This window comes from Myxocyprinus asiaticus, chromosome 18 (genome assembly GCF_019703515.2).
Source record: "Myxocyprinus asiaticus isolate MX2 ecotype Aquarium Trade chromosome 18, UBuf_Myxa_2, whole genome shotgun sequence".
Lineage (NCBI taxonomy): Eukaryota > Metazoa > Chordata > Actinopteri > Cypriniformes > Catostomidae > Myxocyprinus > Myxocyprinus asiaticus.
Genome location: NC_059361.1, coordinates 18634037 through 18650149, shown reverse-complemented (window position 1 = coordinate 18650149; position 16113 = coordinate 18634037). Strand labels below are relative to the sequence as shown.

Here is a 16113-nt window from a genome sequence, read left to right as displayed (position 1 = left end):
TTTATTTTCTGTAACACAATACAGGCTCAATCTCACTGTGTTCTATATGACAATAAAACTAAGAGACTCAGCCAGTGTTTCAAGTTTATTATGTAAATTCCAGACCCTTCACCTGGTCTTTCAGTTCATAATGGTAACAGCTAAATGACTTTGGAATGTAAAAATTTTAGCAATCTCTCCCTCTTAAGTCACCTGAAATGCTACTGACAGATTTGGACTTTGTATATTTCACACTTAAAACAAGTTATTTGTGTAATCAATTTCTGTGTGTACCAACTTTGTTTTATAGTTCACCACTGCTTTCCCGAGCACACTTAGTGTTCCAAAACATAATGAATATCATTCTTTGAATGCTGTATCAGGTTACTTTAATTCAGTACATATCGTGTATGGAAGATGAGCAAAAAATAATTATTCTTTTTCTTGCTTGCCACAAAGCTATCATATAAAGTTTGTCAACAGTCTTTTGCATTACTGTCTGAAACAAATCCTCTTTAATGATTCCATCATCATTAGGGTTTATTCACAGTTACTGTAACATGAGTGTTTACCCTATTTCTGGCTCTTTTCAGCAGAGAAAAAAAAAAAAATCAATATAAAGATATATCTTTAGAATGTACAGTACCATTCACACTCCAAATCAACACACACTGTTATGTTGTGTGTCTTTGGACATTCTGAGCTATGGCTCAATTATTATTCTCAACTCCTACATCACAGACACATTTACTACATTCTGAACACATGAATTGTGGCCATGCGAGTAAATGTCTGCTGTAGAATCATCATATAGCGCGCTTAGAGGTTCAGGTACTCTGCTACAAAGATGGCCAGGATTCTAGTAAGGTTTTCCACTGTGGGCCTGTGCATCCTCTCTTCTGTGTCGTCCAGTGTGTGCCAGAACTGAGGAAATGGAGTGGGGATCAAATGAAGCACAGGCACACCTGCAGACAAACAGGCACAGGTTCAGAAATACAACTCATGTAACTCCAGAATCAGATGTAGGAAAACAAAAATGTCTCTGTGTTGTTCACAAATATAGTTATTTCTTTCTTTCTTTCTTTCTATCCATCCATCCACACATATACATACACTGGTGGACAAAAGTTTGGAATAATGTACAGATTTTGCTCTTATGGAAAGAAACTGGTACTCAACTGATCACAATGTATAGTAAGGACATTAATAACGTGAAAAATTACTATTACAATTTGAAAAAAATTTCAGAACTTCTTAAACTACTTCAAAGAGTTCTCATCAAAAAATCCTCCACGTGCAGCAATGACAGCTTTGCAGATCCTTGACATTCTAGCTGTCAGTTTGTCCAGATACTCAGGTGACATTTCACCCCACGCTTCCTGTTGCACTTGTCATAAATGTGGCTGTCTTGTCGGGCACTTCTCACGCACCTTACAGTCTAGCTGATCCCACAAAAGCTCAATGGGATTAAGATCCATAACACTCTTCCAATTATCTGTTGTCCAATGTATGTTTCTTTGCCCACTCTAACCTTTTCTTTTTGATTTTCTGTGTCAAAAGTGGCTTTTTCTTTGCAATTCTTCCCATAAGGCCTGCACCCCTGAGTCTTCTCTTTACTGTTGTACATGAAACTGGTGTTGAGCGGTAGAATTCAATGAAGCTGTCAGCTGAGGACATGAGGCGTCTATTTCTCAAACTAGAGACTCTGATGTACTTATCCTCTTGTTTAGTTGTACACGAACCAAATAGTTCTCAGCTGTGTTTGATGTAATGGCAAGTGATTTTCTAGTACCAAATTATCAATTTAGCATGATTACTCAAGGATAAGGTGTTGGAGTGATGGCTGCTGGAAATGGGGCCTGTCTAGATTTGATCAAAAATTACTTCTTTCAAATCCTGATGGTGCTGTTTTTTACATCAGTAATGTCCTGACTATACTTTGTGATCAGCTGAATGCCACTTTGGTAAATAAATATACCAATTTCCTTCCGAAACAGCAAAATCTGTAAATTATTCCAAACTTTTGGCCACCAGTGTGTGTGTGTGTGTGTGTGTGTGTGTATGTATATATATATATATATTCTTAATTCAAATATTCAAACTCGTGGTGAATTCTTGCTGACATGCGATTTAATATCCTGATGCAGCCAAATAATGCTTCTTGCTCCAGGTTGGTGTTGATGTTTAATATACAGCTGTGGACCAATAAGATTTCAGAGTGGGTGGGGCTATACAGCACAACAAGTCAAAAATAATAGAGCAATGACAGCTTGGATAGTGGGAATACAATGTTGCATTGTAAAGTTTATTTGTGCTTGTCTGTATGTCTGGTAACTGACCCCTATTTAAAAATGGAATATGGTCATCCTGCACTGGACCAAGATAAAAGTCTTTCCTGAAGTAACTTTGTTCTGTTAGGTGGGATGTCAACAAGCCCTGTTTGTGGAGTCTCTTCTCTGGAAAAACAAAACAAAGACAGACATAAATGTTGACTTTAGAGGTCTCTGTTTTGCTTACAACAACTCAAATGCAGTATAAATATCTGCTTTAAAGGTGCATCAAGAAAGTTTTGTTTATGTATTGTTAGCCAATAGAAGTGTTTATGGACTTTATACTGACACCTTTCATGTGGATTTACCATCAAGAAAATATTTGTGGTGACAGATGCCACAACTCACGGGCGTATTTGTCACATATTATTTTTTATTCTTCCAATTAAAGTGTCAGATAACTAGGGGTTTCTTGGTCATATGACCTGCCCCATGTAGAATTAAACAACTTTGTCTTGCCCACTGATATGAATAATCATTCTGTGGCATGGTATACATAATTTTTAAACTTTTATTGGAAAAACTTAGTTCATCTTTAAAGGAATATTCCCTGTTTAAGGAATATTCCAGGTTCAATACAAATTAAGCTCAAATCAACAGCATTTGTGGCATAATGTTGATTGCCACAAAAATATATTTTGACCGTCCCTCCTTTTCTTTAAATAATAATAAAAAAATAAATAAATCTGGGTTACAGTGAGGCACTTACAATGGAAGTGAATGGTGCCAATCTGTATAAACATTAAAATACAAATACATACAAATGCTGTCAATTGAGCTTAACTTGTATTGAACCCGGAATATTCCTTTAAATCCAAGTAAAACACTACTGACAGCATCTGTGGACTGCTGATTACCACTTAAATAATTTCAACTTTAACCTCAAATTTGTAAATGCAGTAACAATTTGAAGACAGTTATGAACTTACATTGGAAGTCTATAGGGCAAACATAAAAACAACATACACTATATTGCCAAAAGTATTCGCTCATCTGACTTTAGATGCATATGAACTTAAGTGACATCCCATTCTTAATCCATAGGGTTTAATATGACGTCAGCCCACCCTTTGCAGCTATAACAGCTTCAACTCTTCTGGGAAGGCTTTCCACAAGGTTTAGGAGTGTGTTTATGGGAATTTTTGACCATTCTTCCAGAAGCGCATTTGTGAGGTCAGACACTGATGTTGGACGAGAAGGCCTGGCTCGCAGTCTTCGCTCTAATTCATCCCAAAGGTGCTTTATCGGGTTGAGGTGCAGGCCAGTCAAGTTCTTCCACACCAAACTCGCTCATCCATGTCTTTATGGACCTTGCTTTGTGCACTGGTTCGCAGTCATGTTGGAACAGGAAGGGGCCATCCCCAAACTGTTCCCACAAAGTTGGGAGCATGGAATTGTCCAAAATCTCTTGGTATGCTGAAGCATTCAGAGTTCCTTTCACTGGAACTAAGGGGCCAAGCCCAGCTCCTGAAAAACAACCCCACACCATAATCCCCCCTCCACCAAACTTCACAGATGGCACAATGCAGTCAGACAAGTACCGTTCTCCTGGCAACCACCAAACCCAGACTCGTCCATCAGATTGCCAGATGGAGAAGCGTGATTCGTCACTCCAGAGAACGCGTCTCCACTGCTCTATAGTCCAGTGACGGCGTGCTTTACACCACTGCATCCGACACTTTGCATTGCACTTGGTGATGTATGGCTTGGATGCAGCTGCTCGGCCATGGAAACCCATTCCATGAAGCTCTCTACGCACTGTTCTTGAGCTAATCTGAAGGCCACATGAACTTTGGAGGTCTGTAGCGATTGACTCTGCAGAAAGTCGGCGACCTCTGCGCACTATGCGCCTCAGCATCCGCTGACCCCGCTCTGTCATTTTACATGGCCTACCACTTCGTGGCTGAGTTGCTGTCATTCCCAATCGCTTCCACTTTGTTATAATACTACTGACAGTTGACTGTGGAATATTTAGTAGCGAGGAAATTTCACGACTGGACTTGTTGCACAGGTGGCATCCTATCACAGTACCACGCTGGAATTCACTGAGCTCCTGAGAGCGGCCCATTCTTTCACAAATGTTTGTAGAAGCAGTCTGCATGCCTAGGTGCTTCATTTTATACACCTGTGGCCATGGAAGTGATTGGAACACCTGAATTCAATTATTTGGATGGGTGAGCGAATACTTTTGGCAATATAGTGTATGTGGCATGGAGCTTAATGTGCAGTTAACCTGGAATATTCCTTGAGCACATGAGAAACAACAGCAGCTGTGTTGTGCTTATACCTGCAGCAATCAGTCGGTCAAACCATCTAGCTGTGTTATCAAAGTGATTGACAATCAATGGCTCTGGGCCACCGAGTAAGTCCAATAGGACAAACAGATCCTGGAAAAAAATAAAAATAAATCAATGAGAGATTTTCATTGTTAAATCAACAACAGCAACAAAACCTCCAATCTGTTAACATTCTTTTACATTAATCATACGACATATTGTACAGAAGAAAAAAAAAATCGTCTTAGCACACACAACCTCACCACTGCTTGGAGAAGAGTGACTGTGGTGGATTCAGGAGGGTGGGGGGTGCGGGCCATGAGTTCAGCCAGGTGACGAGAACCGTAGAGAGAGTCTGTGTCTGTCCATTCCTCAAGCGCCTCCTCTCCATCAAAAAACACCAACTGCAATGTCACCACAGACCTCTGGAAAGACAGAGATAGAGGGAGGTTGGAGGTAGTCTGCAATGTGTTGTGACGTACAAGCACACACTGATTCTCTGTCTGACTCACAAAGACACACGATAGACTTGATTCAGCACAATCTGCACTATGATGCAGTTGAGGATGCAGGATCAGTGATTATGTTAAATGTTTTCTTTAGTGCAGTGGTTCTCAAATGGATTTGCTTCAGAACAGATTTTATACTCAAGTGGTGGCCCAATAAAATACCAAATGTGGAACCCATATTTATTTTAGTCTGGGTTGTATTTTCTTTGAACTTGCATAGGGTTTTTCTGTTGTTTTTGGGGGATTAGGGCATGCCACGCACCTTACCCTTATTTGCATCTGCCTAATTTGGCTAACTTCTTCAAAGTGACAGATGAATTTTCTGTTGAGTCTGACTGGACACACGGCCTTTGTTGTCAACAATAAAGATGTAAAAAGCATTTTCACCTTCCCTTTGCAAAGTTGATGAGTTAATTTATTTTGCAATACTAAATGCATGATTATATGGTTAGATTAGATTGTATTATTTGCATTTAGCACTGTTTTTTTCTCACCAGTCCGTACCCTATCAGAACAGACCTGCAACTCATTTTTGGGTCACGACTTTTGGGCTGAGAACTACTTTAGTGTACGCTGATTTTACTACACTTTATGGCTCATGTCTATAATGTCCTCATTTTCTTAATCTATTCCTTAGAAACTAAAATTTCAACAGTACTGTTGTGTGAGAACTTGTGGTCGACCGATATGAGTTTTTTAATGGCCAATGCCGATATCCAGACAGCAGGGTGGCCGATAGTCCGATACAATGCCGATATATCACGCAATTTAATATAGTAAATAACAAACATAAAATTGCTAAAAAAATAAAATAAAAATCTTATTTAACACTAAATTTACTCAATTTCACACACACACAAATTGTGTTTTAAATGGTAGACAGCAGTTTCTTCAGATTTCTGTTTAGTCATCAAATTTTAGTAATTTATTTGCACATGAAGAAATTGTTAATATATTAGGAAAAAGGAAATACCAGTACATGCAGTAGTCCAGCAACCATGGATGGCATGTCCACATTAGCAATTGCATTTACTCCAAAAATACTGAATCAAACCAATTGTACATACAGTACATACTACAGTGAATAAGACATTTATTTATAGCACACGTGAAGTGCTTTTATCTTGGGCTGCATCTGAAAACGTAGGCAGCTGTCTTGCTACATTGTTGCCTAATCAGTTAATGGCTTAACTGACATCTGTTTTGAATGAATGGAACTCTTAAGGAAACTGGTCTTCAAACAGTTTGAAAAGCACCTTATTTTCATCCTACCTCCGTATACAGCCTCTGGAGGCAGCATATTCCTGGTTTCGGACGCAGCCTTGAAGTTACACTCATGCGCTCGTGCGGATCCAGTGCGAGCAGCAATCTCCTGACAGTTTAAACAGCCTGAATAGCCTGCTTGGATTGTCACAGGTCAGACCGTCATGATTTGTGAATGAGAGGAACTTTTGATCCTGAAGTTTTTGATTCTGGCTGATAGAATACGTGCTTCAGAGGAATATATAATATGAGCGCTCGACGGGAAGAAACGCTGTATTTTCCTGAGGTTCGTGAATGACATCTGTTTAAACGAGGTATCTGCATATTTGCAAACGGTATATAATAGAAGTTTTATTGATATTTGCCGTTTATCATTAGAAAAGTTACAGGGAACTGTTGAGGAGAGACTGTTAGAATATGTGCTTCAGAGGAAGATTTATGAGCGCTCCACAGGACGCTGGATCTGCTGAAGTTGTGTGAGGTTGGGATATTACATCTGTTTAAATGAGATACAGGTTATTTTCGGCACCCTCAAGAAAAAACAATAAGCCAAATGAGAAAATTTATCGCCCGATGCAGATAATTAAAAAAGTCAGAATATCAGCTGATTTATCAGCCCCGGCGATATATCGGTCAACCACTAGTGAGAACTTGGGCTGGGTATTGATACAGATTTACCGATTTGATTTGATTCCAATTCACATGCTCTTGATTCCAATTTTTCTGATTTTATTCTATTCAGATTCATTTGGGTATACAGTGGCAAGACAAGTGTGAGACCCCTTTGGACTTACCTGCATTTATATATAAATTTGTCTTAAAATCTGGTTTGATCATCTAAGTTACAACTAATACACAAATTATTGTATTATTCTTGTACATATTGAAAACATCATTCAAACATTCACAGTGTAGGTTGGAAAAAGTATGTGAACCCCTATGCTAATGACATAAAAATAAGGTAATTAGTCAGGAGTTGGCAAACCTGATTAATTAATGAAACCAGATTGGTGTGGGTTAGAGCTACTTTGACTTATAAAAAGCCCTTAAACATTTAGGGTTTGCCATTCACAAGAAGCATCTGCTGACGTGGACCATGCCTCGAAAGAAAAGAGATCTCAGAAGACTTACGATCAAGAATTGTTGCTTTGCATAAATAAAGCTGGAAAGGGTTACAAAGTTCTCAAAGAGCTTAGATATTCATCTGTCCACAGTTAGACAAATTGTCTATAAATGGATACAATTTGGTACTGTGGCTACTCTCCCTAGAAGTGGCCTTCCAGCCAAGATGACTCAAAGGGCACACTGCAGAATGCTCAATGAGATAAAAAGAACCCTAGAATGACAGCTAAAAACTTGAAGGAATCATTGGATTCTGGGTAACATCTCTGTTCATCACTCTACTATACTGAAAACATTAAATAGGCATGGTGTCCATGTCAGGACACCACGAAGGAAGCAGCTGCTTTCCAACAAAAACATTGCTGCTTGCCTAAAGTTTGCCAAAGACCACCTTAACACTTCACAATGCTACTGAGAAAATATTTTGTGGACTGATTAAACTAAGGCTGAATTATTTGGGAAGAACACGCAGCACTACGTATGGCGTAAATAGGGCACTGCATACCAACATGACAACATCATCCCAACAGTGAAGTACGATGAAGGGAGCATCATTATTTGGGGCTGCTTTGCTGCTTCGGTGCCTTGACCGCTTGCCACCATCAAGGGAAAAATGTATTCCCAAGTTTATCAAGATATCTTACAGGATAATGTCAGGGTGGCTGTGTGCCAGCTGAAGCTCAGTAGAAGTTGAGTGATGCAGCAGGACAATAACCCTAAACATAGAAGTAAATCCACTACAGAATGGCTTCAAAAAAAGAAACTCCCAGACCTTAACCCAATAGAGATGCTGTGTAATGATCTCAAGAGACCTGTTCACACCAGACATTCTAAGAATATGGAATATAGGTGTGGCAAGATGGCGCCAATGTGGTTGTTGGCATGCCGTCGCCCCATCCCTTGTTACCTGTCCGGTGTCTGTTCCTGTTATTCATGTGTGTGTATGCAGAAGGAATTAATACATTACTGTCCTATGATCGCCAAGCCCTTCTTTTCTTTTTTGGATTTTTCTCCCCTTTTCTCCCCAATTTGAATGCCCAATTCCCAATGCACTAAGTTGTAACAAAGACTTGGCTTCACGTTGGTGAGTTGGATCCTTTATCTGAACTGTCTCCAAGTGACTGACTTTTTTTAATTGTTAGCTCCCCTAGGACTGTGGGGCAAGGTGGGGGGTTGGCTTCAGTTTTTAAATAATATTATTGCCCTCAGAACATTATAATAATTTTGAAGTACAGTTACTAAAGGCTCAGCTGTACAGTCCATTACTCTCTGCTCTCATTTACAGGCCTCCTAAATATTATAAGGACTTCATTCAGGAATTTGCTGATTTTTTTTTTATCTAGCATTGTGCCTACTACAGACAATCTTATTATTCTTGGTGATTTTAATATTCATGTTTGCTGCCCTTCCAAGCCTCTGGTTAGGGAGTTTGTTCAACTTATTGACTCATTTAATCTCACACAGCATGTTTCTGGCTTTACACGTGATCATGGTCATACTCAATCTACAATGTTGAAATTTCTGCGTTTTGTCTGTCTGATCATAAGCCTGTTGTTTTTAATGTTACACTACCATGTCTGATTCCAAAATCAAATTTCTCTGGGTCATATTCACACTCTGTAAACTCTGCTACAGCAAGACATTTCTCTGAGACCTTCTCTGCTTCTCCTGTATTTTGCACTATGAAGCTACTTCATCCAAGTCTAGGCACAGAGGAGATGGTCACTCTTTTTAACAATACCTGTACTTGCATTTTGTACTCTGTTGCTCCTTTTAAAACTAGAAAACCTAAACTTTGGACCCAGCCTTGGTTAAACAATAACACACATGCTCTCAGACAGGAATATAGGAAAGCAGAGTGTAAATGGAAAAAAAGGTGTCTTATGAAATCCTTAAGAATTGTCTATCTACATACCAGCACTCTGTAAATGATGCAAAAAACAAATATTTTTCTGATATAATCTCTAAAAATCCTCATAGTCCAAAAATTCTGTTTAACATGATAAATACAGTGCTCACTCCCGCTGCCACCTCTTGTCTTGATGCTACACCTGAGACATTTTAAAGACCTTGTGTAGTGTTTTTAGATTTCTTTATTGGTAAGGTTGATGCTTTACGATCTTGCATTACCACTAGTAGTCATGACCCCTCTGAACCAGTCACTTGTTCTGTTTTGTTTGATCAGTTTGAACCTATATCTCTCACTGAGTTGGTAGATTTAGTCCAACAGATAAAGCCTACCACCTCTTCTGTTGATGTTATTCCTGCTTGGCTCCTCAGAGAGGTGCTGGACACTGTTGGTTCTAGTGTGTTGACTACTATGAATAGCTCCTTATATAATGGCATTGTTCCATCCTGCTTTAAGCAATTAGTGATCCAGCCACTTCTTAAGAAGGCAAATCTGGATCCTACCAACCTTAACAATTTCAGGCCCATTTCTAAACTGCCATTTTAATCAAAAATCCTGGATAATTTTTTATTTTTTTTTCAGCTCTCTTCATTCCTATCTAAAAAAAACATTTTAGATACATTTCAGTCTGGTTTTAGAGCTCGTGACAGCACAGAGTCTGCACTACTCAAGGTGACGAATGATTTACTGCTCACTTTGGATACTGGTAGACCTGAAATTTTTATGTTGCTAGATCTAAGTGCTGCTTTCGATACAGTTGATCATACTATCCTGCTAGACTGTCTTAGGTGTGAAGTTGGTATTAATGGCACAGCCTTAAATTGGCTTACATCTTACCTTTCAGATAGAACTCCAAGTGTTAGGATTAGGAATTCTTCCTCTGCACCTTTCACTTGTGGGGTACCTCTAGGTTCTATATTGGGCCCGATTTTATTTTCTTTATATATGGTTTCCCTGGATTAAACTGTTAGGAAATATAACATTTCATATAATTGTTATGCCGATGATACACAGCTGTATGTCCCACTTAGTTCTGATGATTCATATTCTGCCATTTTTAAATACTTTAAGGATAATAAATGCTGGACAGCAAGAACGTTTCTCCAGCTAAATGAGCGAGACTGAAATTGTTGTGTTTGACCTCCCTAGCGCTGTCTCTGATATCACTAGCAATCTAGCACCCCTGTCATTAAATGTTCACCCCTTTGCTAAAAACTTGGGTGTGATCTTTGACACGGCTCTAAATTTTGAAAAACAAATAAGTGCTGGGGTGAAGGGCAGCTTTTTTCTCCTGCATACACCATGCTCATGCTTGAAGTTTAAAGGGGATTGTGCCTTCTCCGTAGTCGGCCCTAGACTATGGAATAACATACCTCTGTGCTCCTACGCTTCACAGTTTTAAATCACGTCTGAAGACGTATCTATATTCTTTGGCTTTTGTATGAATGTATATTGTGTTTATTGTATTTAATGCCAATCTTTTTTATTTCCCCTTAATTCATTGTTTATTTGCCCATGTACAGCACTTTGGTATACACTTGTTGTTTTTAAATGTGCTCTATAAATAAACTGACCATTGACCTTGACCTATGGCTGAGCTGAAGCAGTTCTGTAAGGAAGAATGGTCCAAAATTCCTTCTGAATGTTGTGCAGGTCTAATTCGCAGCTACCGGAAACGCTTGGTTGAGGTTACTGCTGCAATAGGAGGATCAACCAGTTATTAAATCCAAGGGTTCACTTACTTTTTCCACAGCACTGTGAATGATTAATGAGAATTATAAAGTTATAATTGTCTATAATTGTGATTTTGATGAAGATGAGATCACATTTTATGACCAATTAATGCAGAAAACCAGCTAATTCCAAAGGGTTTTCTTGCCAATGTACATATTGTTACATGTTTATTGTTAACATGCATACCTGGTACTATTTACAAGCATTTACATTGATTTGTAGAACAAAACCTAAATTGGTACTGTCTCTTTAATAATATCAGCAGTTCAGTGAGCATCTCACAGAAGTGTTTTGGTTAAGCACATATTAATGAGAGTCAAATGGCTTATTTACTTCATCTGTGCTATGTGTGATTAGAATTAAATGTTTCTTTTTGGTAGTTTTTTGTCAACAACTGCCTGTAAAGAACAAAAAGGGTATAAATGACAAATAGATTGCGTGGATCTTGTCTTTGGACTCACATTACATGGAACGATTCAAACCAAACTTTTACTTCCAACATGCATTGAAAGGATCTCGTTGCAGAACTTCTCCACTATACTACTCAAACACCGGTGAGTAAAATCTGAACATTTACCAGCCAGTGGCTAATCATACATTTTTAGTCACATAGCATGAAATATGGTTGCATATGCGAGTGATTTATTCGCCTTGTAGACAGTTTAATAAAAGATTGATCTTGGGTTTTAAGAATTGGTAACGAGATTGTTCAAATGAAGGTCACGATGCACTGAAAAATAAATATTTCTACCCAGACCTAGTCAGAAATTTAAAAGAGATGACTATTCTGATTGTGATGGCATGGTATATGGCCTACCTGCTTTTTGAGGGCTTTAAGTTGTGTATCCAGAGCAGCGGCCAGCTCCAAGATCATAGCACAGGGTACGGCTGAATCACTGGCACCCACAAACACCCGCTCTGGCTTTTTAGGATCTGGGGGTAAGATTTTAGAGTCATGGTGGCATGCTAGGAGCAGCCTACGAGGAGCTGAGGGGTCCAGCACTGCCAGCACATTGGTAAAGGTGACACCACCCTTCGGAGTGGGTGCAACAAAGGAATCCTCCTCCACTGTCCATCCAGCTGAAAGTGAACCCAGCTGGGACAAGATATGCTGTGGTTGAAGGAAGGGAGTGAACTTCAGTGAACTCATCAGTAGAAGATACTTAAAAATGATGTGTATTTTTTTTATGTTAAAATACTTTCTCCTCTGTCCTATACCTTCTTAATATGCAGGGACAACTATAAGCAAGTTATTCATAGGTTGATTTATATATTGGCTCAGAATCCTGACCAGCCAGACATAGCAACAGCTCAATCAATGGCGTGAATCTGGGGCGGAACTATCCGTTTTGACCAACCAGTGGCAGATTAATGACCGTTAAAACTGTTTGAAAACAGTAATTCTATTTGCAGTTCAGTTTGGTGGCACAGAAATTACACAGTCTACGTTTAAAGAAGAGAGCAATTATGTTATTGGCTACATGAGTTGGAACTATCATGGCATGCGAGGTGACTGTTGAAATTAATACACTTCACCTCTGTAACTTTAAAATAAACAAAGGAAAACAGTATACAATGTGAGTCTAAGGCCACGTCCACACCAATATGTTTTAGCTTGAAAACGCATATTTTTCTCATCTTTGACAGCTAAAACTGAGCTCTCAAAAGTGGATAAATTTGAAAATGCTGTCTTGGGGGCCTGGGTAGCTCAGCGAGTAAAGACACTGACTACCACACCCCTGGAGTCACGAGTTCGAATCCAGGGCATGCTGAGTGACTCCGGTCAGGTCTCCTAAGGAACCAAATTGGCCTGGTTGCTAGGGAGGGTAGAGTCACATGGGGTAACCTCCTCGTGGTCGCTATAATGTGGTTCTCCCTCTTGGTGGGGAAAGTGGTGAGTTGAGCGTGGATGCCGCGGAGAATAGCGTGAGGCGAGTCACTATGCCACCACAAAGACATTGGGAATTCCAAATTCAGGATAAAAAGAAAAAAAAAGAAAATGCTGTCGTGGCGTTGTAGTGTGGACAGGAAAATAAAAACAGAGATATCTGAAAACGATTACGTTTTTGTAGTCATGTGCTCCATTTAAACCAAAAACAATCAAGATGGTGGCCTATGTTGTAGCGGTGTTGTTGTGCCTGTTATTCACTTTGATAGTGATGAAAAAGATAAATGTTACTTTGTACAACCTTCACATTGTATTCCTTCAAAGGCTCAGAACACAAGGACAACTGCGTTTCAGACCGTACATGGAAAGGCAAATTTTCCTATGCGTTGTAAGGGGATTTAAGAGTTTTTAATATGTGTCAGTGTGGATGAGCAACTTTTGGAAAAGGCTTGAAAAGGGCAGTGTGGAACGTGACACCGTTTCCAAATGTATCCGGATTAATGTGGACGTAGCCTTAGAGAAAAACAAAAATAAGAGCAAGTCGCTCGCTTACAGATCTGTATTTAAATATATTGTGATAGCAGTAGCAAATTATGTGATTAGAAGGCATCACCTGCCGTATCTTCTGACTGCCTACTGTCCCAGGCACTCGTTCAATCAGCAGGGGCCGCAGGTGAGTCTCCCAAAGCCGATGTCCATCTACCTGAGCAGCAAACTTCTTCACTTGCACCACAGAGTACTTACTTGGCTTATGGGAAAGCTGCAGATTGAATAGGGTATCAGCTGAACTACCAGAACAGTTTACCCTAAAATAAACTTGTCATGTTGTTCCAAACCTGTATGATTTTCTTTAAAGCATGGAACATAAAGGGAGAAATTAGGCAAGAAATATCAATGAAATACAATGAAAATGAATGGGGACAGAACTAACGAGCTCCAAAAATGACAAAGCACAGTGAAAGCAATCCATACAGAGTTTTGTGTTTCTTGCCACAGTTGCCTTCAGCTTGCTCATAGGGGTTCTAAATACAATTATTATTTATTTATTTAATTTCTATACAATTTATCAATCATATTTAATCAAACTACACAATGATCACTATGAGACATTATAGATATTACAGTTTCATTGTTTTTGTTTATGCATGATTTCCTGTAAAGCTGCTTTGAAACGATGTGTGTTGTGAAAAGCGCTATACAAATAAAAATAACTTGACATACGACTTATGTACTATATTCCTAGTCTTCTGAAGTCAAATAGAATAGCGGTGTGTGAGAAGCAGACCAAAACTTAAGTCGTTATTTACAGACACACGCAATGGTGTTAGGCATCATTCATTTTACCTTTACATGCACTTTAAAAGTTCAAGTACTAACCCTTTAAGTATCACAGATAACTCTGCAATGTAGGCATGCAACTTTAAGTCTTTTCAAACAAAACAGCCCTTAGTAAAACTGATAAACAGACTTAACGTTTTAAAATGCCAATACTCTCTTTAGCTTAAGGTCAACTCACCCTGTCCCTGATGAGATGTGCAACATGATGCTGATGGGAGCTGCTGGGCTCTGCAGACAGGTACAGTCCCAGAATCATGGCCAGCGACATCACACCGCAAAGGCACAGCAGCAACACGCGCACACGCGCAGCTCTCACCGGATCACAATCGGGCAGCGCGCGCCCGTTATTCGTGTGCAAAGATTTGAACCTTCTGCCGTTTCTCGACATGTTTGTAATGCAAATGCGAGGCGTTGACGGCCGACTCCCGGTTACAGATGCTGGGAGGCGCGGCGACAGACGTGTCCCTCCAGTTTCGGTAGTGAACGCACGCCAAAGGACACGTCAGTACTTTTAAACCATCCACTTTGACCGGTAACGACAATGTCACCGTGCAGCGCCCACTGGTGCTTTATATAAAACTGCTCTATAAAACGTTTCAGAGCTCAATCTAATGTGCAACGTTTGACAACCGCGTTTTATTAACGAATTCTAGAAATGCTCTGTCAAATAATCTTGAACAGCCTCGTAAACAAGCGCATTTACTACTCTACAATACTTGAATTACTGCTCTCAATTAAAACGCCACGTTTTTCAAGAAATAAAAGATTAAACAACAATATTACCAGAAACTATTTTCACATTTCTGTACACACAATGAGCCAAAAAAAAAAAAAAAAAAAAATCAAACTATGTCTCTCTCGGCAAACATCTGAGCTGGACATTTGAAGCCACATACAGCAGCTTTATTCCATCCCTTGTAATGCAGAAACTAAAGTTGATGTTTGCCATATTTGGGCAAGGCAAAACTCCATAAACTATAACTAACGACAGACGCCTTTTTCCTTTTCTATTTTCTTCTTTTATTCAGTCATTTGATATGTGTGTAGCTTGCTGCATGAAGTCCCTTGACTGCACTTCCGCCATGATGTCCGTTTTGGCTGACTTACTGTCATCTTAAAGGTACAGGCGACAAAAACACAAGAACTGACAACAAGAGATTGAGAAATGGATTGAGTTGGTTGTAATACATTGTATTACATTTATTGTTTTGAGGTCCGCGAATAATGTTAGTAAAGTATTTTGGCGCAAAACGTACACCACACATAATTATTATTTATTTATTTTTAATTTTTTTTGCTGCTGTGTCTTTAAGACTTTAAGACTATGGAAGACGCATTTAGTTGGGTCAAAAATAAGCGGGGTTCAGAATGGCATACTACTGTTTCTATTTCTGCCACATCTTTTATACAGCAGAAAACAATAACAGTACGATAGTATGTCATTCTGAACTCAATTATAGTTTTGAACGACCACATAAACCTCAAAAACTGAGTTGTAATGTGCCGCATGAACTTTTAAAGGGATAGTTCACTAAAAAATGAAAATGATGTCATCACTTACTCACTATCATATTGTTCCAAACCAGTATGACTAACTGCATCACTACTAGTAGTTCACAATAATTTGTTATTCACTCCTGTTAAAAATGCATTTACAGGTATCTATAATTTTAATAAAATAAATCTTAATTTCTTACTAGTTAAAATTCAAAATACACATATCAGGCTATAAGTAATTATAATTATTTTGATATCAATAATTACA

The 16113-nt window shown here is 39.0% G+C and overlaps 1 protein-coding gene across 1 annotated transcript; it reads right to left on the bottom strand.

Moving 5' to 3' along the window:
• Positions 1 to 72: 72 nt before the first annotated feature.
• On the bottom strand, positions 73 to 15434 carry qpctla (glutaminyl-peptide cyclotransferase-like a). Its single transcript, XM_051724397.1, has 7 exons — positions 14527 to 15434; positions 13624 to 13770; positions 11940 to 12233; positions 4849 to 5010; positions 4597 to 4696; positions 2319 to 2435; positions 73 to 944 (listed from the first exon to the last, which is right to left on the bottom strand). The coding sequence occupies exons 1-7, from the start codon at positions 14734 to 14736 to the stop codon at positions 799 to 801; spliced, it is 1176 nt and encodes a 391-aa protein (XP_051580357.1). The 5' UTR covers positions 14737 to 15434; the 3' UTR covers positions 73 to 798.
• Positions 15435 to 16113: the final 679 nt, after the last annotated feature.

Bases quoted from the DNA above. Each gene is read 5' to 3' on its own strand.
- qpctla (XM_051724397.1), bottom strand. From the start codon at position 14,736: ATGTCGAGAAACGGCAGAAGGTTCAAATCTTTGCACACGAATAACGGG. The intron at 4,697-4,848 runs GTGAGGTTGTGT...ATTTTTTTCCAG, and splicing joins TCACTCTTCTCCAAGCAGTG to GATCTGTTTGTCCTATTGGA. The intron at 2,436-4,596 runs GTATAAGCACAA...TTGTTTTTCCAG, and splicing joins TGACCGACTGATTGCTGCAG to AGAAGAGACTCCACAAACAG.